This window comes from Culex pipiens, chromosome 3, assembly GCF_016801865.2.
Source record: "Culex pipiens pallens isolate TS chromosome 3, TS_CPP_V2, whole genome shotgun sequence".
NCBI classification, from domain to species: Eukaryota; Metazoa; Arthropoda; class Insecta; order Diptera; family Culicidae; genus Culex; species Culex pipiens.
In genome coordinates, this window is record NC_068939.1 from 159,769,741 (window position 1) to 159,793,455 (window position 23,715).

Consider the following 23,715-nt stretch of genomic DNA (forward strand, 5'->3'; position numbering starts at 1 on the left):
CAAAGTTTAAATGTACAAAACAAATTTTGTGTTAAAGTAAGTTAAATTTCTTTTTAATTTGTTTGATCATTGTTACATTTTTTTTGAGATTTATAAAACAGTTCTCCAATAAAGTTTGCTGCACTTCACAGTAGTTCGCTTTAGCTTTGTAAAATATGTATGTCCCTTGGATGAATCCTGACTAACGCAGAAAGTAGGAAGATATAAGACCGCGTAATCAGGGTTTGTTGAGTTGCAGTCAAGTGGTGTGATGAAGGTGTGAATCCGTTTCCGGTGAGCGTGTTCAGTTTGGTGAAAGATTTTTTTTTTGTGTTTGGGTGTTGGTTATCTTAAATCCAAAATAAAAGGCCACGTGGTTTTTGCACGACACGTAATATTGAATGTTTGGCCTCTTGATTTAAAATTTGTAAAAATATTGTTTTCGGAAAGATCGAAAAATTTCACGAATGTTTCATACTTTAACATTGAAAATCGGACCATTAGTTGCTGAGATATCGACATTAGAAAATGATGGGTTGTTTGGGTGAGACTTAGAAAACATCAATTTTCATGTTTTTAAACTTTTGCATGGCAATATCTCAGCAACTAAGGGCCGTATTAACAAAGTTCAAAAAAAGCAAAATATAGAAAATTTTCTCAGCCTTTCAAAAATATTTTAAAGTGGGCAAAAATGTGCACTAATTTTAAAAAAAAGTAAAACTGCGACTACTTTCAAAAAAATTAACTAAAAATGGCTTTAACTTGAAAACGGTGCACTTTATCAAAATTTCACTAATGTACTTTTTAATTGCAAATTTGATTTTACATCAAAAAATGAAGTTGAACATTTTTGCGACCAATACTTCGATTTTTTTTAAATCAGTATTGATTAAAAAATTCATAACTCGGTCAAAATGTTTTTGGCACAGCCTGGAAATTTCTGAAAGTTGGCATTTAATGTCCTCTAAAACATATCAGAAATAACAAAATTAAAAATAGTGTTTTTTTTGCAAATCAAAAAGTTAAAAAAAATTTACCGTGTATCATTTTTTCCAGTGTAGTCCATATCCACACCCACAACTTTGCCGAAGACACCAAATCGATCAAAAAATTCCTTCAGAAGATACAGATTTATGAATTTTCATACATCATTTTTGTATGGACAGCTGCCAAATTTGTATGGAAAATTATGTGGACAAACTAATGATGCAAAATGGCTTTTTTGGGCATACCGAATGCACCAAAAAAGTTTCAGCCGGATTAAAAAATACAAAAAAAAATCGAATGACCAAAATCTGAGAGAACTGCTCTGTGGACTTTTTATTAGCCCACCGGCAGTCGCATACAGGTACTTTGTACACACTTTTTAAGGGCACACATCAGAAACGGCAACACAAGTGACTTCCGAAGGGTTGATCAAAAAAGTAATTGAAAACAGCTATTAATTGTAACTTGAAAACGGTGCACTTTATCAAAAAAAAAAAAAAAAAAAACAAATACCTTTTCATGACAATTTTTAATGTTAAATTAGAAAAGATTTTGGACATTTTTGACAGTTTCAGCAAATTTTGTTTTCAAAAATACATAGCAACGCAAAAAAAATCTTTTATCAAACTATTGGTACCGTCAGTGGGGGTGACTATGGGTCAAAAAACGATACGCCTCCCGTATTTTCTTAATAACAAAAACAATTTAAACGTAGATTTATTCTTAGATAGTTTACTAAAATTTTTCCAAAATATGGTGGATTTTGATGAACACTACCTTAAATTCCAATTGTTTGAAAATTTACCCAATCTCACCCGTTAGAGGGGGTGACATTGGGTCAAATGAAACTAAAATGATGCTCAAATACAACGATATGGTAAAAACAAGTCATCCAACAGTGTTTCTTTTTCGAATGTTTGAAGTGGAGATTTTCAAACATTTGGGTAGTTTTCGAGCAATTCTAACAAAAATATTAGAAAAATGATTTTTCGAGAGGTCATTTTTGACCAAAAACGTACCCCAACTTTAGACAGCTGCCAAAATAACAGGATTTGTTCTAGGAACGAGATTTTTTCAGCGAAGTCATCTTAAGATGTCCCCTACACAACCCTTTCAACAGAATTCATTTTTATTGAGAAGAACCTGAGAAATGGTTAAATCCGTAAAAAATCACTTTGACCCAATCTCACCCCGCAGACCCAATGTCATCCCCACTGACGGTAATAAGTTTGCACTTTACTAACATACTTACTTTGCTTTTCAGAAGATCAAATTTCTTATTAAACTAGGTATTTTTTATAGAATCTTTCTTTAAAATGGTTTTCATTTGAATTTCGATAAGTTTGTACTTTAGGTCCAGTAAGTTTAAAAAAAATTGTAACGTCTATGCTATGAAAATTTATTTTAAAGAATAGGTAAAATACTAGGTAAAATACCTTTAAGTTGATTAGTATTTCGAGCAGATCAAATTTCTGATTAAATTAGGTATTTTTATTTAAAATCTTTCTTCAAAGTGGATTTCAATAACAATTCAATCTGATATTTTTATGAAAAATCTTTATGTTATGAATTTTTATAAAACATTCGTCGTGTAAACTTGGTAAAAACAAGAATTGTAGATTTTCAAATGAAATATTAAACACATTTTTAGTAATGTTCCACTTGACGCTATCAAATTAATTTTGCACTGTTTTAGTCTAAAATTATGTACGAAACACAGTGACATCCAGTGTATGTTTTTGAACAACTCTAGAAACATGCCTTACCGGTTCAACAATATTTGAAAAAAAAGTTTAAATTTTATCAGCGTCACCCCGGTTCAAAGTAACACATTTCGTGTCGTACGTGCATTTTGGGCCAAATTGAGTTAAGAACGCCATTTTGTGCAGCTCACAATGACCTTCTTAGATCCCCAAAATTAGATTTCAATCCTGAGAAAAACTCCGTGCATTTTTGTCACTTTTCATATGAAAGAAGTTTCATTTTTGTCGTGCTATCTTGACACTGCCTGAAAATTGATGTAAGTGCGACAACTTGTTTACATTTCGAGCTCTCGTTTTTGTTTATTCAAGGTCAAACTTTAAAACGCGTTTTTCTCAAAACGTCAAAAAGCGATTCTGAAATTAAGAATGTTAAAAAAAACTTACTAGACGAAAACATTATGTATGAATACTAAGGGGTACCGGCAGCTTGAGTAACACGAAAAGGGAACCTGGCTAAAAAAAGGTTGAGGACCGCTGATTTACACTAATTTTGAGCCATATCGGATCACACTTTACTACCCAAATTTTTTTCGATTTTTTTTTACTTTTCTCGTGATCATTTTGAGCAACTTTTGTTCTACAAAAAACTTTACTTCTCTTGTTTGATGCTATTCTTGTTCTATTTGTAGTATATTAATTTTCATTTATTTTGTTAAGGTTATGTTTGATTTTGGTAGTATTTGGCCTATTCTACCACCTAATATAATTACATTTTGCCTATCAAATTTTTTAACGCTTTTACAGACACTTTTTCAATTTTTTGCTTGTTTTTCACATTTTCTGCTATGGAATGGCACCATCATCATTTAAATTGTAAAAAAATGCGTATGGGAATAGTCTGAGACTCTAGAAAAATTACTCCATACTTCTTTTAACTTAAAATACAGGAAATGTTAGTAAAAAAACACAGCCAAAGTTGACCCCTAAAAAAATTGCATTTTTAAAAACATTCGCAAAGTCACATAAAACTGGTCAAACTTCCAACACTTAAATTTAAAGAGTTCTTCTTTCCAATGCTTTTTAAAGATCAAAAATTGGATGAACATTTTTAGTTTGTACCCAGTTGGTTTGCCAAAGTCAAACTAAAAAGTGACGAACTGTCACTTTTTATACGGGACTCACCCATACTATCAAACAAAACGTTTGGTAGTAAGTGTGAGCTGTGAGTAAAGAGGGTGTCAAACTAAAAAGTTTGACAACAGTTGGTGTTAAACCATCGGGGTTTCAGTGTAGAGGGTTGCTATAGAGCGTTGAGAAAAAAAAACGCTAAAATGTAGGGTATTTTAACCATTAGTGGACCCCCTAGTAGAGCCGAAGCACATTTTTCACAAATTTTCAATATTTTAAGCACTTTTTCATAACCCTTTGTACAAAACAATGAAAACTGAAGTCTTTTGAACAATTTTGACTATTTGTTTCATCAGTTTATTTGTCTTTGAGCAGAAAAATAGCCATTTGAAAAAAAAAGTTTTTTTCCTGTTATGGACCCCCTTTTCCTATAGTGGACCCGGGTCCATAATCCGATTGTGGACCCGGGTCCACTATAGGCAAACTGTTATTTTTATGCCAAATTTAACCGATATTTGATGTTTTGATGCATGGTGTAGGTCTAATGATAGATATAATGAATAAAGGATGGATTTTGCTCACTTTTCGTGGTAAACAAATATGTTTTGTTAACAAATTTGGCTTTAAACAACAACAAAAACCTTACAGACATTTAAACACATTTATTTCCGAAAAAGATCAGAGAAAACGTTTCAAAAACCACTGTAAACATAAAAATAATTTAAAAAAGTAATTACATAAATGGTTGACCAAAACTAAACAATAGATTTGTTTACAGTTGCTGATAAAACCACGCAACTTTATTTAAAAAAAGTGTTGTTCTTGATTTATTATTATAAAATATAATTTCAAACTGCAATTATGATGCTTCAGTTAAGTTTATTTGACTATAGTTTTGATAAATTGTAATTTTTTACGGCTTCAGCATTTTTGGTACTTTTAACATGAAACAGCTATATTTATACTCACAATTGAAAAAAATATGCGTTTAGGTTGATAACAACAAGCACATATTGTATGTTTAAGAGAAACTTTTGCTTAAATACACAGTTTTCTTCATTTTTGAAGGTTTAATTAACAGGGGTCCACTTTTGGAAAAGTTTGGATTTTCGTTGTCCCATATTGGACCTCCCCAATTTTTGCTCGAAAATGAGCAGTTCATCGCTTTATTTTAGTAAAGTTACTTAAACTTACATTATTTCGACTTGCTGAAGTTTGTAGAGGAGTGCTCGACACCTTTGTTAATCATCACCTTGAACCGAGAGGGTTGAGCTTACGAAAGTGGTGAGGAAACGGGAATCAGCGTGTAGCAGGGGAAGAAGACGGAAGGTAGTTCGCGGAAGGAGAGAATTGTCGTGATTCTGGAGCTGTTCCGAAAAGGAACCTTCTACATCTGGCGACGAGGACAACAGGATGGAGTGAAAGTGAAAAAGTCTAGCGGAATTAGTGGACGGATTTGCAGTGAATGGAACCGACGGATTCTAGTTTTGCTGTTTGGTGAATTTCGGTGCCCCATCGGGGTGTAGCGCTGCCATGTTTTTCCATTGTGTTCTACGATTAGCAGGCGTAGAAAACTGTTATACATGCTTGGAATTTGACGTTGGATTACTTTTCGAATTCTGCGGAATTTGACGTGGGATTACATTACATTTTTTTTTAAAGGTTGATTATGTTCAATTAAGGAATTTCAGAGGACTACAGAATTTTTACAACTTTGAGAATTTGGCGCATTTACTGAGGAATTTGCTTAATACTCTGAGGAGAGGTTGTATGTTCAAAACAAATTGAGGTTTGTTGTTACGGAACTCTGAGGAGTTTTCGCATTTTCTATGCACTATGATAAATACTCTGAGGAGTGATTTTTCGTTCAAGACAAATTGAGATTTGTTGTTACGGAACTCTGAGGAGTTTGCGCATTTTCTAAGGATTTGATCAATACTCTGAGGGGTATTTGTACGTTCAAGACAAATTGAGATTTGTTGTTATGGAACTCTGAGGAGTTTACGCATTTTCTAGGGATTTTGATTAATACTCTGAGGAGTATTTTTTCGTTCAAGACAAATTGAGATTTGTTGTTGGAACTCTGAGGAGTTTTACGCATTTTCTAAGGATTTTGATTTATACTCTGAGGAGTATTTATACGTTCAAGACTAATCGAGATTTGGTATGAAACTCTGAGGAGATAATTTTCTGAGGAAATTGTTGCATACTCTGAGAAGAAGTTTAATGTTCAAAACAAGTTGAGGTTTTCTTCTACGAAAGTCTGAGAAGTTAGCACATATTCTGAGGAGTTCACTAATCGATATTTTTGGTTGAAGATACTTAAGTGTTTAGTTCAGGTTGACTATTCTCATTTCTCCACGCTGTTCTGGAGCGAGCAGCATTTGTGAGGAAAGCTTAAAAATGGGAAAGCTGTAAGTCGGATATATACATTTGATTCGTGACACCCAATGAGACTATCAATGAAGGAAAGCAAAATTCTTGCATTTCGGTAGCAAACAGCTGCAGAGGGATTCACGATTTTTCCCTGTTCACTTTGCAACACAGATTCTGCATTTGAGCGAGTTCGACTGAAATGAAATAGTGATAAATAAATATACTACTTTTGTCTTGGTGATCAAATAGCAGAAAATAGCGGCAGTTTTTGAAAAGTTTAAGTCAGGTGTGCGAGTCAGATAAGCGAGTTTTTGTCGTGAAAGAGGTCGGAGAGCACAGTGAAATATGAATGGGCAGATAAAAAAAAACTTGAGAGGAGGTCCGACATAACCTAAGAGGAGTAATGTGATTTCGTTATGAGAATACGATAAATACCACAATCTGCACGTTAGGATTGCTGGTTGCTGGTAGACGCCAGAATCGGATGCTGACGTGATTGATATTCCACTTGCAACGTAAAAAGCCAGTAGAGCGTAACATGTACATGATCGATAAGATAGATAACTGATTTGTTGCTCATTGCATAGTTAAGCAGTTCCCCGTTAAATAAGATCCAGTAAACTAAAATTCTATTTGTGGAACTCCACCTAATTAAAATGAGGACGTCATTGACGGAGAATATGTTCGACGCGAATTGGGCGTAAAAGTCGTAACCTTCGCAGTTTCGATATTACGTGTCGTATCAACTAAATAAACTTTGGGGGGGATGTAGAGGAGTGCTCGACACCTTTGTTAATCATCACCTTGAACCGAGAGGGTTGAGCTTACGAAAGTGGTGAGGAAACGGGAATCAGCGTGTAGCAGGGGAAGAAGACGGAAGGTAGTTCGCGGAAGGAGAGAATTGTCGTGATTCTGGAGCTGTTCCGAAAAGGAACCTTCTACAAAGTTAAATATTCAGTCAAAAAATGATTGGCTGCTTATTTTGGTGAAAAGGACAATTCAATATCAGTCAACATTGATTTAAATGATGCTGAACATGTCAAATGATAGATTTGTAGACAACAACACGCTTGAAATTGTGATTTTATTGATTTTTTCATCAAAAACCCTTCAGAGGGTCCATTGAGTGCATAATTGACAAAGGGAGCGCGCGCGTGGTCGTAAAAAATATTCGGAGTGAAAAGTGATTTTTTTTTGCGTGTGCCTTTTGTTTCGCATTTTTGTCGTGTATTGTGTGCTGCGAGGATATTTGAAATTTGCTCGCGTTATCTAAATTGTAGAAACAGTAAAAATATACTGATAAGTCCATCCCATAGCACTAATGCTCGGCTGGCACGCGTTCGATTAAAAAAACTTTCTAAATCATCACTAGTTTATCTTTCCGCAGCCGGCTGCCTAAGATTTAAAAATTTCAACCGATAAACAAAATGCTCATGGTCACATCACTGCCACTCGTGAATCCTGACCTCATACCCATCTACTAACCCCCTCAAAACTCATGTGATACTTTGTCGGAGAAGCAGTCGATTGGGCGGTCTCTATCACTCAAGTATCGGACTAACATTCCCATCCACTTCCCCGTGACTCTACCACTGGTCGTGGCCGACGCCGGTATTGATAAGCACGATAGGGGCCTTTGAGAAGTTGCGAAGCGAGGAAAGATAGCACCCACTCATCTTCCACGGCTCGTGGATGTAACTTCTGAAGGTCCTGGTCAATAACCAGGGTTGATGAATAGACACACACGAATTTTCTAAGTGTACTTTGATTTGGCTCTGCACATGAAAAATTGCTGAGCAGTGCGCGTGCTTATGTTAAGCACGCAGTGCTTATGATTTCGCGTGCTTATATTTAAATTACAGTTTTAAACACAGCCACATCCTTTTTAATCAACGAACTCGATGAGAGTTGGTCCAAGCTCAAACTGGTGTGATAAAATGGCCTTATTAGTAAACGGTTCTCAAAACCCGAGTACTTCAAAAACATGAAACATGTGCTCGGTTAAATTTGTAGAGCGCAGATTATGAAAAAAAAGCTATCGCTTTGCCAACGTTGGAACCAATAGGCCAGTCACAGAGCATCCTTGCCACTGAATTGTCGGACTAAGTAGCATGAATCAGTAAAAGGACTACAACCCGTAGTTTAGTGGTCGACCACCCTCAGGCCTTACCTTCAAAGTAGGGTTACTCGCATGTAACCGTGTGTAACCGTAGGGACTTCACTCGTGAAGTTCTACGAGATCGTCTATAGTAGTATTCGTAAATAAAAAACCTTAGCTTGGGAGGTGTTGGGTATCCGGTGGTTTTCTTCAACGAGGACCCAGCACAGCGCCAATACCAGCGACGTCCCAGTGTGCAGCCAGCGCTACCAACGAGCTGCCGCAACCTACCACCAGAGGACTCAGACAACAGTGGGTGGGGTAGCGAAGGAGTCGTGACAGGGTGAATGGGGGTCAGGGGTGAAGGCATGACGGAAGAGGTGGAGACGAAGGGTAGCAAGGACCGCCATCGTCGAGCTGATCCACGAACTCGGTCAATTTCCCGGACGACACCATCGCGAGCAGTTGGAACGCTTTTCCACTGCTGTGCCCGAAAGTGAAGTCAACTTTTAAAGTGCCACAAAAGTGCTTGTTGTGCCACCCCAGAGCTTCAGGAGAAGCCGAATTGTTCCCGTGTGGATTAAGAGGACACCAGGTATGCCAGCAGCCTTCCTCGAGTGTCCTATTGACCCCCTACCGAACCCCAAAACCCAACCGTCACGGTATCCCTAACCTCAAACGTTCCCCACCAGGACCCCTTGTGCTTTGGCATAGCCATTACGGCCAAGTGCACCATCCGGAGACTCGCGCTACATCCGAGTCGCCGCAGAAGCCGAACAGCTCGTACTTGTTCCTTAGTCCGGGAGTCCGGATACCCTCGACGGTAATCCGAAGGCCACTGCCGTAACCATCGGTGGCGGAGGACAGGACGAGCCGCTTAACGGGTCCATCGACGATCGCGCCGGAGCGCCAGTACCACCCCGCGCGAGGACGAACGGCCTAGCCGTACGCCAAGAGAGAGAGAGTTGGCAGCAGAAGTGAGAGCAGAGGTTGAAGCGGAAGGAGAGGAGAGCAGGAAGCGGAAGGTGAAGTATCGGCGTCGCTGGAGTGCTGCGGTCGACGACGGGGCCCCGAAGAGAGGAGAAGAAGAAGAAGTGAAAGGTCAGGTCAGTGTAGGATTAAGAAAGTGGGAGGAATAAAGCACTGTAGAAGAAGGAGAAATAAAGTGTGTTTCTGACCCGCACACACTGGAGTTTCCATTGGTATCCCAGCATTCCCCAAGCTACCCGCGACTTGATCTAGAGGCGTGCCGACCTTGAGGCACTTGTGGTCAGAAGGTCTCAACGACATTTATGAGTCGGAGCAACCCGTAAGTTACACGCATAAGCAAGTGCTGGGGCCGCCACTGAGCGATGACGATAGCCAAGACGCCTACCTGTTGGAACTAGCAAAGTCCGCTGGTCATCCATATACCCCGAACCGGCATGAAGTTCAAAAACGAAACCATCCGCGGAAATCAGCGATGGAAACTGCATCCGGCAACTTAAGACAGGATTATCGCAACCGACAACAGGCCTCAGAACCGGCAAATAACACTCCCGGCTAGATTGTAAAGTCGATTTGATTTGCCGTCGAATTTTTCATTAATTTATGTGTTTTATTCTCAGTCTAAAACATAAAAGAGCTTTTTAATGTTAAAAATTATTATTTTACAAACCTTTTTTATTGAAGTTTCAAAAAAGTCCGCTTGAAATAAGCACACGTGCAGTTATGTGCTTGTCAAGTGACGTGCTTACCAGAAAAGTAAGCACGAGAAAAGAAAAAAGTGACGTGCATCACCATAGGCACTGAAAAACATGCGTGCTTGGTGACGACTTGATACCCGTCTCCTATGATTCAAGCACGACACCGTGCATATCAATCAACCCTGTCAATAACGGAGTAGCAACTGCGGGTGGGCACCTATGCTTATGCTTAAAAACCCTTCAGAGGGTCCATTATAGGGAAGGGGTCCACTAATGGATAACGTACCCTATGCAGAAAAACATCTTCACAGTTCTTTTCTCCCAGGTAGCGTAGGTCTCGCCCAATTAAGGTGTACTTTAGTAATGCATCCCGTCGAGTTGAGCCTGCGCAGAAATTTTGTTGGTCGGTGTTATCGAAGCCCAACTACCGTTCTACGCATGATTGTCCCGCGCCATTTTTGGACAATTATGACTTTTTTCTGAACCGGGACCCGCGGTGTAGGGGTAAGCGTGATTGTTTCTCACCCAGTCGGCCTGGGTTCGATTCCAGAAGGTCCCGGTGACATTTTACGAGACGAGATTTGTCTGATCACGCCTTCCGTCGGACGGGGAAGTAATTGTTGGCCCCGGTCTAACCTAGAGGTTAGGTCGCTAGCTCAGTCCAGTCGTAGGAGTCGTCTCCCTTGGGGTAGGCAGTTGGACTCACAATCCAAATGTCGTCAGTTTGAATCCCGGGGTAGATGGAAACTTAGGTGAAAAAAGAGGTTTGCAATTGCCTCAACAATCTCAAGCCTTCGGACACCTAGTTTCGAGTAGGAATCTCGCAATCGAGAGCGAATATATTTTTTTTATCTGAGGAACCACACTCAGACGAGTGGAAATGACCGGAATCAAATCTAGAACAATTCATTTACTAAAGGAGGTATTAGACTATGGCTAAATAATTTTATGATTTTTATTTATTTCAAAAAATATTTCAATAAGGCTGTGATATTTCAGATTTTTACAAGCACAAAAAAAAACAACTTCTCTCAAATTCTCTAATATTGCATTATGGTTTAATCTTACTCATCTTGCAAGCGCGCGCGCGCGCGCACGCTTTCGCCTACCACCCGCGGACTCCACACAGTTTCTCCTCGTTTTACTTCTCCTGTGTGTTTGTGTACTTGTGTTTATTTTTCATGTCCTAAACTAACAGGATGGTTTCAAGTGTTTTTGTTGATTACTTTTCCTCACATTTTTTTTAAGTGTGTATCATTTCTCTGTGTGTCGTGCAAACTATTCAGTGTGTGTGTGTGTGTGTATTTATTTGTTTTCCTATAGCGTAACAGTAGAGTTGCTGTCCGTGTGTTTCCATGAAAGTTTTTTGTTTCCTAGGGAAAAACAAGGTTTAAAAAATGCTTTCTTCTATTATGTATGGCGTTCTGCGGCTTTCTTCTCGGCTGCTTTTTCTCTTTCTCTCTCTTTCTTTAGTTTAGTTTAAAACTTTTGTATAATGATTACTTTTTTTTAAGTTCCGCTCAATCGGTTCCGGATCTCTAGAAGTAGTTAGTGTGTTTGTGTTTTTAAGTGGTGTATTTGTGTGTGCAACTTAGTGAAGGTGTTTTATTTTTGTCTGAGAGTTGGTACTAGAAGATAAGCTCATTGAGGGTAGATTTTTCGTTTTTAATTCTTTTCAAAGCAGATACATTAACACTAATTTGAACTGAAAAAAGCGCGCGTTTTAATTGTTTGTTTTGTTTGCAAAATATTTCCTTTCTCTCTCTCTCTCTCTATCGATTTGTGTTGGTGTAATTGTGAAAATGTTGTGTTTTGGTGTGAATTGTGTGTTCTACTCACTTCCTTTTCCCCCCTATTTGCGTAAGTATAAAAAGTTATATTCAGCGATACGGCGAGTTAAGGCAAGAGGAAAGTGTGTATTTTAAGCGGCTTGGATTAGCGTACGTTTGAAAGCCACTCGGGGAAGAAGTTCGTTTTACCAAACTGAAGCAACTGAAAAGATTTAAATTTTGCACTGCGTATTCTATTACTTTTTGCTGTTTTTTTCTTTCTTTTACTGGAGATGCGAAAATGGACTGAGAGATTAGGAATTGTGTGCCCGAAGGTGTAGTTAAAAATCTAGAATTATTGGTTTGATTACTGCGAGAAGGGGCGAGCTCTTCTCGAACGTTTTTTGCTGTACTTTAATGTAACTGTTACCGCATTTTTTTATAGCGTATTAATCTGAACGGTTCATCTCTAAAAAGCGTCTATTTCTTAGCGTTCAAAATCAATTGATTTATTCAACAACTAACAACAATTAGTTTTCTCTCCACTTTCTATCTTTCTTTCTGTGCCACTCTAGCTCGACTATTTTTATCTTCTAACTCTGTTTTCTCTTTCTGTGTGTGTGTGAGTTTCTGTGTTCTACTTCTCACATCCCTTTCCTTGTTTATCAATAGTAATTAGTTTATATAATATTTTATTTAAAAGTTATCGAATCTCTACAGGTCAATCACAATCATTTGCGCGCAATCTCACACACGCACAAGCACAAGCACTCGTTCACACCTGTTTGGAACGTTTTATGGAAAATGTACACAAACACACACGCATACACATTTGCAACGAAAAGTTCTAATCTTGGGAGACAATTTATTGTCTGCGTCACGATCTTACAAACATGCTTCCACAATCTCTCTCTCTCTCTCTCTTTCTCTTTCGACGACCATTTTTCAACAATTATCTTGCAGTAACATCACAAACAAAACGCGGGGGGAGGCGAAAAAGGGGGACATTCATTCTCGCAATCTCGCACCCACTCACGCAATTCCGTTGCCGCAACGGACCACCAAAAAAACCCAATCCGAAAACCCCCGCTCCCACAAACCAGCCACAAAAAAAACCACCCGGAAATTAGTTGAAGCTCTCGTTCCAGCGCTCGGCCGGCAGGTTCGTGGTGAACGGCGTGATGCCGTTGTTGGCCATCGATTCCAGCACCTCGCCGACGTACGCCGACACGTCCGTGTGGCTCTTTTCGGCCCGCTGCACGAACGGGTGCTGCAGCAGCTTGCCGTACTTGGGCCGGTCCTTTTCGTCCTTGATCAGGCTGAAAAAAGAGAGGCGGGCAGTGTTAATGAAAGTTTCTTGGGCGATCGAAAGGATGAAAAATTACCAAGTGTTGACAAAATTGACGAAATCGGTGGAGAACTCCATGCCGTTGTAGGACGGGGACAGCCGCGGGGGGTCACCTTCGACGACCTGAAAATTGAGAAGAAGAAAAATTAAAAATTATCATTTAAAGCTAAGTACGGAGCTCGGAAGGAATACGCTGTCAAGAAGGTTGCGCATTCTTTTCGTAAATGAGCAATTCTCTGAGATTTCGGTCATTCGATTTTTTTTGTATTTTTTAATCCGGCTGAAACTTTTTTGGTGCCTTCGGTATGCCCAAAGAAGCCATTTTGCATCATTAGTTTGTCCATATAATTTTCCATACAAATTTGGCAGCTGTCCATACAAAAATGATATGTGAAAATTCAAAAATCTGTATCTTTTGAAGGAATTTTTTGATCGATTTGGTGTCTTCGGCAAAGTTGTAGGTATGAATATGGACTACACTGAAAAAAATTGATACACGATAAAAAACAATTTGGTGATTTTTAATTTAACTTTTTGTCACTAAAACTTGATTTGCAAAAAAACACTATTTTTATTTTTTTTCATTTTTTGATATGTTTTAGAGGACATAAAATGCCAACTTTTCAGAAATTTCCAGAATGGGCAAAAAATCTTTGACCGAGTTATGATTTTTTGAATCAATACAGATTTTTTCAAAAAATCGAAATATTGGTCGCAAAAATTTTTCAACTTCATTTTCCGATGTAAAATCGAATTTGCAATCAAAAAGTACTTTAGTGAATTTTTGAAAAAGTGCACCATTTTCAAGTTATAACCTTTTTTAGGTAACTTTTTTGAAAATAGTCGCAGTTTTTCATTTTTTAAAAATAGTGCCCATGTTTGCTCACTATTGAAAAAAATATTTTTGAAAAGCTGAGAAAATTCTCTATATTTTGCTTCTTCGGACTTTGTTGATACGACCCTTAGTTGCTGAGATATTGCCATGCAAAGGTTAAAAAACATGAAAATTGATGTTTTCTAAGTCTCACCCAAACAACCCACTATTTTCTAATGTCGATATCTCAGCAACTATAGGTCCGATTCACAATGTTAATATATGAAACATTTGTGAAATTTTCCGATCTTTTCGAAAAAAATATTTTCAAAAATTCAAAATCAAGACTAACATTTCAAACAGGCCAAACATTCAATATTACGCCCATTTGAAATGTTAGTCTTGATTTAAAATTTTTGAAAGTATTTTTTTCGAAAAGATCGGAAAATTTCACGAATGTTTCATGTTTCAACATTGTAAATCGGACCTATAGTTGCTGAGATATCGACATTAGAAAATGGTGGGTTGTTTGGGTGAGACTTAGAAAACATCAATTTTCCTGTTTTTTAACATTTGCATGGCAATATCTCAGCAACTAAGGGTCGTATCAACAAAGTCCGAAAAAGCAAAATATAGAGAATTTTCTCAACTTTCCAAAAATATTTTTTCCAAAAGTGGGCAAACATGGGCACTATTTTTAAAAAATGAAAAACTGCGACTATTTTCAAAAAAGTTACTTAAAAATGGCTATAACTTAAAAACGGTACACTTTATCAAAATTTCACTAAAGTACTTTTTGATTGCAAATTCGATTTTACATCGAAAAATGAAGTTGAAAAATTTTTGCGACCAATATTTCGATTTTTTTTAAAAATCTGTATTGATTCAAAAAATCATAACTCGGTCAAAGATTTTTTGCCCATTCTGGAAATTTCTGAAAAGTTGGCATTTTATGTCCTCTAAAACATATCAAAAAATTAAAAAAATTAAAAATGGTGTTTTTTTGCAAATCAAGTTTTAGTGACAAAAAGTTAAATTAAAAATCACCAAATTTTTTTTTACCGTGTATCAATTTTTTTCAGTGTAGTCCATATCCATACCTACAACTTTGCCGAAGACACCAAATCGATCAAAAAATTCCTTCAAAAGATACAGATTTTTGAATTTTCACATATCATTTTTGTATGGACAGCTGCCAAATTTGTATGGAAAATTATATGGACAAACTAATGATGCAAAATGGCTTCTTTGGGCATACCGAAGGCACCAAAAAAGTTTCAGTCGGATTAAAAAATACAAATATTAAAATTGAAGAAAAAAGACCGATTCCGTAGAGAACTGCTCAAATACAAAAAACAAATCTGAAATTCCGAAATTCTAAAATTCTGGAAATACGAAAATTTAAAATTCTGGAATTCTGAAATTATGAAATTTTGAAATACTGATTATCTGAAATTCCAAAATTCTGAAATTCTGAAATTTTGAAATTCCGAAATTCCGAAATTCTGAAATTCTGAAATTTTTAAATTCTGAAATTATGAAATTCCAAAATTCCGAAATTCCGAAATTCTGAAATTCTGAAATTTTGAAATTCTGAAATTCCGATATTCTGAAATTCTGAAATTCTGAAATTCCGTAATTCTGAAATTCTGAAATTCTGAAATCCTGAAATCCTGAAATTCTGAAAATCTGAAATTCCGAAATTCCGAAATTCTGAAATTCTGAAAATCTGAAATTCCGAAATTCCGAAAATTCTGAAATTCTGAAATTCTGAAATTCTAAAATTCTAAAATTCCGAAATTCTGAAATTCTGAAATTCCAAATTTCTAAAATTCCAAAATTCGGAAATTCTAAAATTCTAAAATTCTAAAATTCCGAAATTCTGAAATTCTGAAATTCTGAAATTCCGAAATTCTAAAATTTTGAAATTCCGAAATTCTGGAATTCTGAAATTCTGAAATTCTGAAATTCTGAAATTCTGAAATTCTGAAATTCTGAAATTCTGAAATTCTGAAATTCTAAAATTCTAAAATTCCGAAATTCTGAAATTCTGAAATTCCGAAATTCTAAAATTCTGAAATTCTGAAATTCTGAAATTCTGAAATTCTGAAATTCTGAAATTCTGAAATTCCGAAATTCCGAAATTCTAAAAATCTGAAAATCTGAAATCTAGATTAAATTTTCAAAACAACCTATCCCTCATGGGTTTCCTATGCAGATAGGACCTTTTGAAAACTTAATCGAGAAATTCCGAAATTCTGAAATCCCGAAATTCTGAAATTCTGAAAATATGAAAATCTGAAATTCTGAAAATCTGAAATTCCAAAATTCTGAAATCCCAAAATTCTGAAATTCTCAAGGAAATTCTGAAAATCTGAAAATGAAATTCCGAAATTCTTAAATTCTGAAATTCTAAAATTCTGAAAATCTGAAATTCCGATATTCTGAAATTCTGAAAATATAAAAATATAAAAATCTGAAATTCTGAAATTCCGAAAATCTAAAATCTGAAAATCTGAAATTCCGAAATTCTGAAATTCTTAAATTCTGAAAATCTGATATTCAAACATTCTGAAATCCCGAAATTCAGAAATTCTGAAATTCTAAAATTTTAAAATTCAGAAATTCTGAAATTCTGGGCGAGATTTTGATGAGTACTTTTTTTTAATTTTAGAACTCTTAAATTTTTGAATTAAAAATTATTTGAACTTTTGAGTTTCTGACTTAAAAGTTTCGAACTTATTTTTATTTTTTATTTTTGTGTTATATTTTTTTAATTTCTGATTTTTTTCTGTTTTTGTTTTATTTTCCCATTTTATTTTCTTTTTAAATATTTGTATTTTTGGTTTGGTAGGTCATTCTGAAATTTTTAGATTTCTTGTCTTTCGAATTTTGAATCATTATTTTTTTTAATAAGGCCGTTGCAAATATTTTTGCTTTCCTCACCTTACTGAGGAAAGGCTATAAAATCACTCGAAAAATGAACATATTAATATGATCTCGTAGACCCACCTTCACGTATACATATTAGAGTGTAACAAAAATGACTTTTTGGCGGGCATTCAGGGGTTTGTTCCGGTGGGCATACTAAGCCCAAATCCCAAATATGAGCTTGATTGGACGTAACAGGAGCTGGCGCTCCGCCCTTCAATTTTAAATGGGATTTAACCCGTAAAAAAAGATTTTTTCATAAATGTCAATTTTTGAGGCATTTTGGCCACTGAAGCGTTTACCAAAAACATCACTGGCGTGTAGGCCAGATCCTTGCGCATCTTTTGGTATATATATCATTGAAATTTGGAGCACCCTGGAGCTCGGTACAGACCTTCAAAGTTTGGCATTTTTTCGAAAAACCGGCCCCGGCCTAAAAAAACTATTTTGTCGTATGTCCGTAATATTGTAAAAAGGGTGGTTTTTGCAGGAAAACCTATCATGTTATACATTTAAAAAGACCTTTCCAATGAGCCCAAAACATCGAAGATCTGACAACCTTATCAAAAGTTATTAGCACTTAAGTGTTATTTATACACTTTTTGGAGGCCGGATTTCAGATGTTGTGATAGAAATATTGTCTGAATCTTCCATGCGAACTATCGTTGAAAAGGTTTTTTATCAGACCTTGCCGATGAGTTGATTTGTTAAACATGTTAAGGGGGAATGTTGCTATTTTCACTGAATTTATTGACTTTATGAATGTGAGGAAGGCACCAACCACCTAAAGGTGGATTAAGTAACGTTTTTGGCTTCCTCTCCGAGGAATGCCATATAAAATCACTTGAAAATTGGCCAAAAAATTGCACTTCGATTTCTCGGAAATGGCTGAACGGATTTGGACACTTCCGGTTGCATTCGATCCCTCTTAGCTTCCGATAAGTCGCTATTGAAAATCTTCCCCGTAGCCCTTTCCTGTCAAAAGATATTTACGAAAAACGATTTGCAAAACTAAAATGGAAAAACAAAAAACGATGAAAAATTTTCAAAATTGCTTCATTTTTGCACAACTAGGTAGTCTGGAATGTCCTCCATCCACGGCTGAAACGGGACAAAAATCCATTGAAATTAGCCAAAGTTACAGCCACTTTAAGAAAACTGTTTGCATTCAGCCGCCTCCAAATCGACTAAAACGTGGCCAAAATTAACCAAAATTTCGGCATGTTGCACATTTTTGTAAAGCTTTTTTCAAAACCCAATCCAATGAGATACATATCTCGACGAATTATTAGGCTTAGTCGCTAATATCTGCACTAAACTTCTATTTTTGACGATACCAATGCATTATCACATGCTGGTTCGCCCATCCGGCTAAAAAACCCAGAACTATTATACTTCACTCGAAAGCATTTTTCATCGTGCTTCGAATGTCATTTTAGGAAATAAAATTCCCTTTGTGAATCGCGTCCAGCACGCTAAGATTCTGTCGTCCCTAAATCAGGACCAGAATAGCCTCAAAAACGTCTTCGCCAAGCCAAGACAAGTCAAGTCATTTCGGGAAATGACAATATGTAATGAGTTCTTAGATACCTATCCATGAGCCATCGATCGACTCCGTTAGCGATACACTTTTTACCCTTTCTTAAATTTTCGCTTTAGCTGTAGAAGGTGAGAGCGGAATGCAAGGCGTGAGAAGGAGAGAGTTTACGGAAATTTTGACTCGTTTGAGCACTGCATAGGGACGTGGCGTTACATCGTGCTGCCATCTGGTTTTTTTAAGTGCAAAAGTGCTGAGTCATCGTCTAAAAATAGACGGCGTCCTATCTCGCCCAGCAAAATGAAGTCGATAAAGTAGTCGGTTTCGATAAGAAAAAGTGGAAAACGTGGTCTAAAAATAGTGACGCCATCCCCCTATGCCGTCACGGTGTAAAAACTCGCGTGCATTGCTTACATGGATTTTCGTCGATGAACATGGGCGTATTTTACTTCTACTCGGATTGAATAGCATTCGATTTAGTAAGTCTCTAGACTATATACTAAGTATTCTGCTTTCAGTCAAAAAGGATCGCAAAGTTATTATTTTAAATTGTTTTAAAAATCCATTTTAAATCCTTTGCGGTCGTACAAAGGGTCATTGTACCCAGAAAATTAAGCTTTATCATTGTGAACAATAATATTACCAATTTAGTTGAATTTTAGAACTCAATCAACGAATCGCCTCTATATATACATGTACATTCTCAATACATTTATTTGTGTATGAACCGAGAAGAGGAAGCCCCCATTCACCTAGGTGGATTAAGTAACGTTTTTATGTTAAGTTTTGCATTCCTTCCTTAGTGTTTCTTTTATTTTAAAACATTTTGGTTTTGAAAGTTTTATTTAGGTCTAATATATATATATACATACTGACCGGTAGGGGATGGGTTTCGACTAGCGGCGTGCTGGAATTCCAATCCAGAGGTCGTGAGTTCGATTCTCGTACTGGGATGATGCAGTTTTTTTTTTAATATCTACATTGTCGAAAAGCATATTGTGTGAATTGTGGCGCTAACAAATTCAGGGTGACCACTCAAATCCCATTTTCAAATTTCCGACTTTTTCCGATTTTTCCAGAAACTCAAATAATAGCCATTTCTTATCTTAAAATTGATTCTAAACAAAACTCTTTTTGAAAAAGTAAAAATTTATCAACAATCAAAAAGAAAAATCCAATTGAACAAAAATAAAACTGCTGACAATTTTCGAAAAAAACAGAAACTTAAAAACAAATTTAAAAAATCTCCAGAGTAGAAACGTAAACAATTCTTGCTTTCTTTTTCAAAAGGTTCTAGTACATAGGAAACCCATGGCGCATTGTTGGTTTTGAAAAAGTAATCTAGAATTAGTCTTTGAAAAATAACTGAATGCTTAACAATACTTATAATTTCATTGTTTATTTTTAAAATTGGCAAACGGATACTTTGTTTCAACTGAAAATGGAAAAAAGTTAAAAATAACTTCATTTAAAATTTTATTTTAAATCAAATAACGCTTAGAACATGATTACTAAATTCAATTTTTAATTTTTTTTATTTATTTTTTGCCCCCCTTCCCCTCAACTTTGGTCAGGGGGGGGAACGGGGATTCGTTTAATATTTTTTTACCAAGTTCCCATTATAATTTTGTAAATTTATATTGAATTTTTGGATCAATGTTTGTCTTGTTGTCAGTATTTAGCTGTTTTTTTTTTTTGTTCAATGAAAAATTTAGTTTGATTGGATTCAATTTCTTACCACTTATTTTATTCAAAATGTTTGGACTTTTGGAGAGACAAATTCTTTAAACATATTTGCAATAACCTAAAACAAAATTTCTTGGAATTATTTCTGTTGCAGTGTCAATATTTTTCATGTTTTCAAAAGGTAAAACTAACAACGATTTGATTTTATTTCATATTTAAGCTTTCAGATTACTGAAATCAAAATTTATCTAAATAGTAATTTACCCATATTCACAAAAAAGTTCAAGAGAAACATTTGGAAAAAAAATATTTGAAATCACTCAATCAACCTAAAAAATAATAATATTAATAATCAATCAATGTGACAACATGAAACAGAATCATAACTTTATCTCTTGTTTGATACACTAAAATTAATAATAATCTCTTGATTCTTAAAAAATGTTATAAAAAACTGTGTCAAATGCATCCAATATTAAAAATAGGATTATAAATGTCTTAAATAACCTTTGCATTCTCAAATAGATTGAAATTGTGAAAGGAACCTTCAATTTCAAGTAAGTTACTAGAGTAGAATAATTCCATTATTGAGTGAATTCAATTTCTCTAAAATTTCTTAGTTTATGGAAAAAAAATATTTGTTTTGCCCCCTGATTTTTTAGGCCGATTTTGAAGGAAACATATGGAAACATTTGCAACGATCTGAAATTAATAATCTAATAAATCACAATTTTGGCCAACTTTGTAGAGACGTCGTTTTTAATGTGCAGTATCAAAATCTATAAACTGTGATGCCCAAACACGCGTTGTTCGACACACTGCTCTTACGGCCTTTCTTCCCATTTTAACGCGTGTTATTAATGGCCGTAAGATCAATTTCGTACCGCCCCTTTCAAATGTTGCTCGAGATATTTTTCAGGAGACGAAATTTTGTACCAGAGATATATATTTTTTTTTAATAAATAAATAAAAAACAGTTCAATCCACGTGGTTTATGTACGAGTCCTATGCCGAAAATTATTGGTTCGATTTTCAATGTTAAAACATGCCTGAAGATGAAACACCCTTTCCCATTTCGAGACGTGCTAACTATTCAAGTATCTAAAGTTCATTGTCATCAATCATGATGCTTATCCTTTTAACTTTTGTTCAATTTCACTCCATTTGTAATCAAAGTTGGATTGCAGATTATAAAAAACAAGCAACCCACCTGTGACAACTGCTCGAACACGGAGCCCCACTTGGGGTAGGGAAATTTGCCGGTGGCCACCTCCATCAGCGTGATGCCGAGCGACCAGACGTCACTGCGCACGTCGTAGCCCTTTGCCCGCTGCGGGTCGATCCGTTCCGGCTGCAAAGAAGAAGACGAGTTGTAGTTTTAAGAAATTTTACTGATTTTCTTGAAACTTACCGCCATGTACGGCCGACACCCGGCGTCCTTGGTCCGCGCGATCGAGTCCACCAGCTGGCCGGAGATGCCAAAGTCGCACAGCTTGATGTCGCCGTTTCGCTTCAGCAGAATGTTGCTCGGTTTCACGTCCCGATGGATAATCTTAAGCTCTTCCTTCAGATAGTTCAGCGCTCGCACCGTGGCCAGCGTAATCTGGCACAGAATCGACTCCGGGATGCGGTCGTGCTGGCACTCGCAGATGAACTTGTAAAACTTGTCCAGCGACGTGTCCATCAGCTCCATGCAGATCCAGCAGTCGCCCTCCTTGAACAGTGCGCCGTAGAACGTGACGATGGTGTTGCAATCGTTGGACTTCATCACCACCTCCAGATCCATCAGCAGCTGCTTCTGCTCCTTCTCGTCGACCGTGGACCGGATCCGCTTTACCGCCATCACCGTGTCCGTCCGGATGAACTTCATCCGGTTGACTGCGCCGAACGCCCCACGCCCGATTTCGCCCTCGTCTATCAGGTCGTCCGCGGTAAAGTCGTAGATCTGGTTCGGCGCAATCTGCAGCTTTCCGGTGGCCTGCATCTTGATCCGGTCCCGGGTTTTGTCCGACAGCGGGGGCGTTCGACTCGTGATGGTCGGAACGGGACTCGGCTGGAAGCTCAGCTTCTTCTGCGGTCGCTTCCGGTTGTTGTAGTTGGCATCCAACGGCAGGAACATTCCGTGCTCTGCGAACAATTTCAGCGAATAAAATAAAACAAACAACCCAAAAAATCCTCCTCCAACTCACCCTGATTAGTGTTCTGGTTCGTTTCCGCCATGTTTGCGTGTGACAAATTTGCTTTTTTCACTGCCAAACTCAACCACGAAAATCGACGTCCCGCAAACCCCTCTTCCAAATCGATTACACCCAACACGGAACAATCCACCCACGCACTCAACCCCCGGAACCTGCTAGGACGGCTGCTCAGCGGTCAGAGATCCCTTTAACTCTTTTTCCCCTTTTCTGCTCTCACTCTCAGCTGACGCAAATTTGATCAACTAAAAATCCGATTTGTTTATGCACCAACCCCGGAACCGATCGGAACAGGCGAGTCAACAACCGAGACGCGGACACCTCCTGGACGGTTTGATCGCGATCGGACTGCAGCTCAGCAGAACACACAACAAATTCTCGTTTTTTTTCACGATCGTCACGAAACACTTTTTTTTCCTTCCTTTGCAGCTTACTTTTTATTCGCGTTTGCACTTTTCACCTCTCGCTCGCGACGAATGACAGATCGGCTGTTGACAGATGCGATTGACAGCGGATGGGTTGATGTGAAGCTTGCTGTGAAGGCGAGGTCGAATGGCAAAGAGACGCAGATGCTGCACGGTGTGCTCGAGTCTGATTTTTTTTGCAATAAAAATAATATGAGATTGAATTTTCATTTTGTCCTATTTTTTTAAAGGTTTATAGTCGAAAATTCACAAACACATTCACTCCTCTGAGTGCCATAGAAGTTGGTTTGGTTGGATATCCAAATCTCAAAACGCAGAATCTTGAAATTTAAATGCAGGATTTTGTTTTTTTTACTCGAAATTAATACCAAATGAAAAAACCTAACAACCTATTATCATAAAATTTTATGGCAGAAAAACCCAACAATATTAAAAAAACAAAAACTCATAAAAAATATATACTGAAATTAGAAATTGAGAATAATATTTAATATTTACTATTTTAACATTGATAATCAGAAATTCAAAAATTTTGGCAAATTATAATTCTTTAAAAAATCTATATTTGAAACATTTAAATGTTATGAACTTTAAAAATTTATATATCTAACTGATAGTGCTACAAAAATAAAATTCAAAGAAATTATACCTTCAAAAAATTTAAAAATTCAAGAAAAAGTTCGTAATTTTTGTCCCAAGTCATCGTTCAAATTTACAATCTAACTTTCTCGAAATGTGGGTTTCTAACTTAAAATTTGACTCCAAAAAGACAGATTTTTCCTAAATTTAGATGGCGGCGAAAATTAAAAGATTCAAGAATTTAAGAATTTAAAAATTTAAGAATTTAAAATTTTTAAAATTTAAGAATTTAAGAATTTAAGAATTTAAGAATTTTAGAATTTTAGAATTTAAGAATTTAAGAATTTAAGAATTTAAGAATTTAAGAATTTAAGAATTTAAGAATTTAAGAATTTAAGAATTTAAGAATCACAGATAGATTACAACTAGCGTTGACCTAACCGAATTCGACCAGTTAGTCCGATACCCTGTTTGT

The 23,715-nt window shown here is 36.6% G+C and overlaps 1 protein-coding gene across 1 annotated transcript; it reads right to left on the reverse strand.

Annotated features, from left to right (window-relative positions):
* Positions 1-10,987: 10,987 nt before the first annotated feature.
* On the reverse strand, positions 10,988-22,692 carry LOC120414270 (dual specificity mitogen-activated protein kinase kinase 4-like). The gene is made up of 5 exons (XM_039575395.2): positions 22,231-22,692; positions 21,453-22,168; positions 21,252-21,392; positions 13,111-13,196; positions 10,988-13,044 (listed from the first exon to the last, which is right to left on the reverse strand). The coding sequence occupies exons 1-5, from the start codon at positions 22,259-22,261 to the stop codon at positions 12,852-12,854; spliced, it is 1,167 nt and encodes a 388-aa protein (XP_039431329.1). The 5' UTR covers positions 22,262-22,692; the 3' UTR covers positions 10,988-12,851.
* Positions 22,693-23,715: the final 1,023 nt, after the last annotated feature.

Coding starts and splice junctions, on each gene's coding strand:
- LOC120414270 (XM_039575395.2), bottom strand. CDS start 22,261: ATGGCGGAAACGAACCAGAACACTAATCAGG. Junction 22,169..22,230: donor GAACCAGAACACTAATCAGG/GTGAGTTGGAGG, acceptor AATTGTTCGCAG/AGCACGGAATGTTCCTGCCG. Junction 13,045..13,110: donor GTCAATTTTGTCAACACTTG/GTAATTTTTCAT, acceptor CTCTTTTTTCAG/CCTGATCAAGGACGAAAAGG.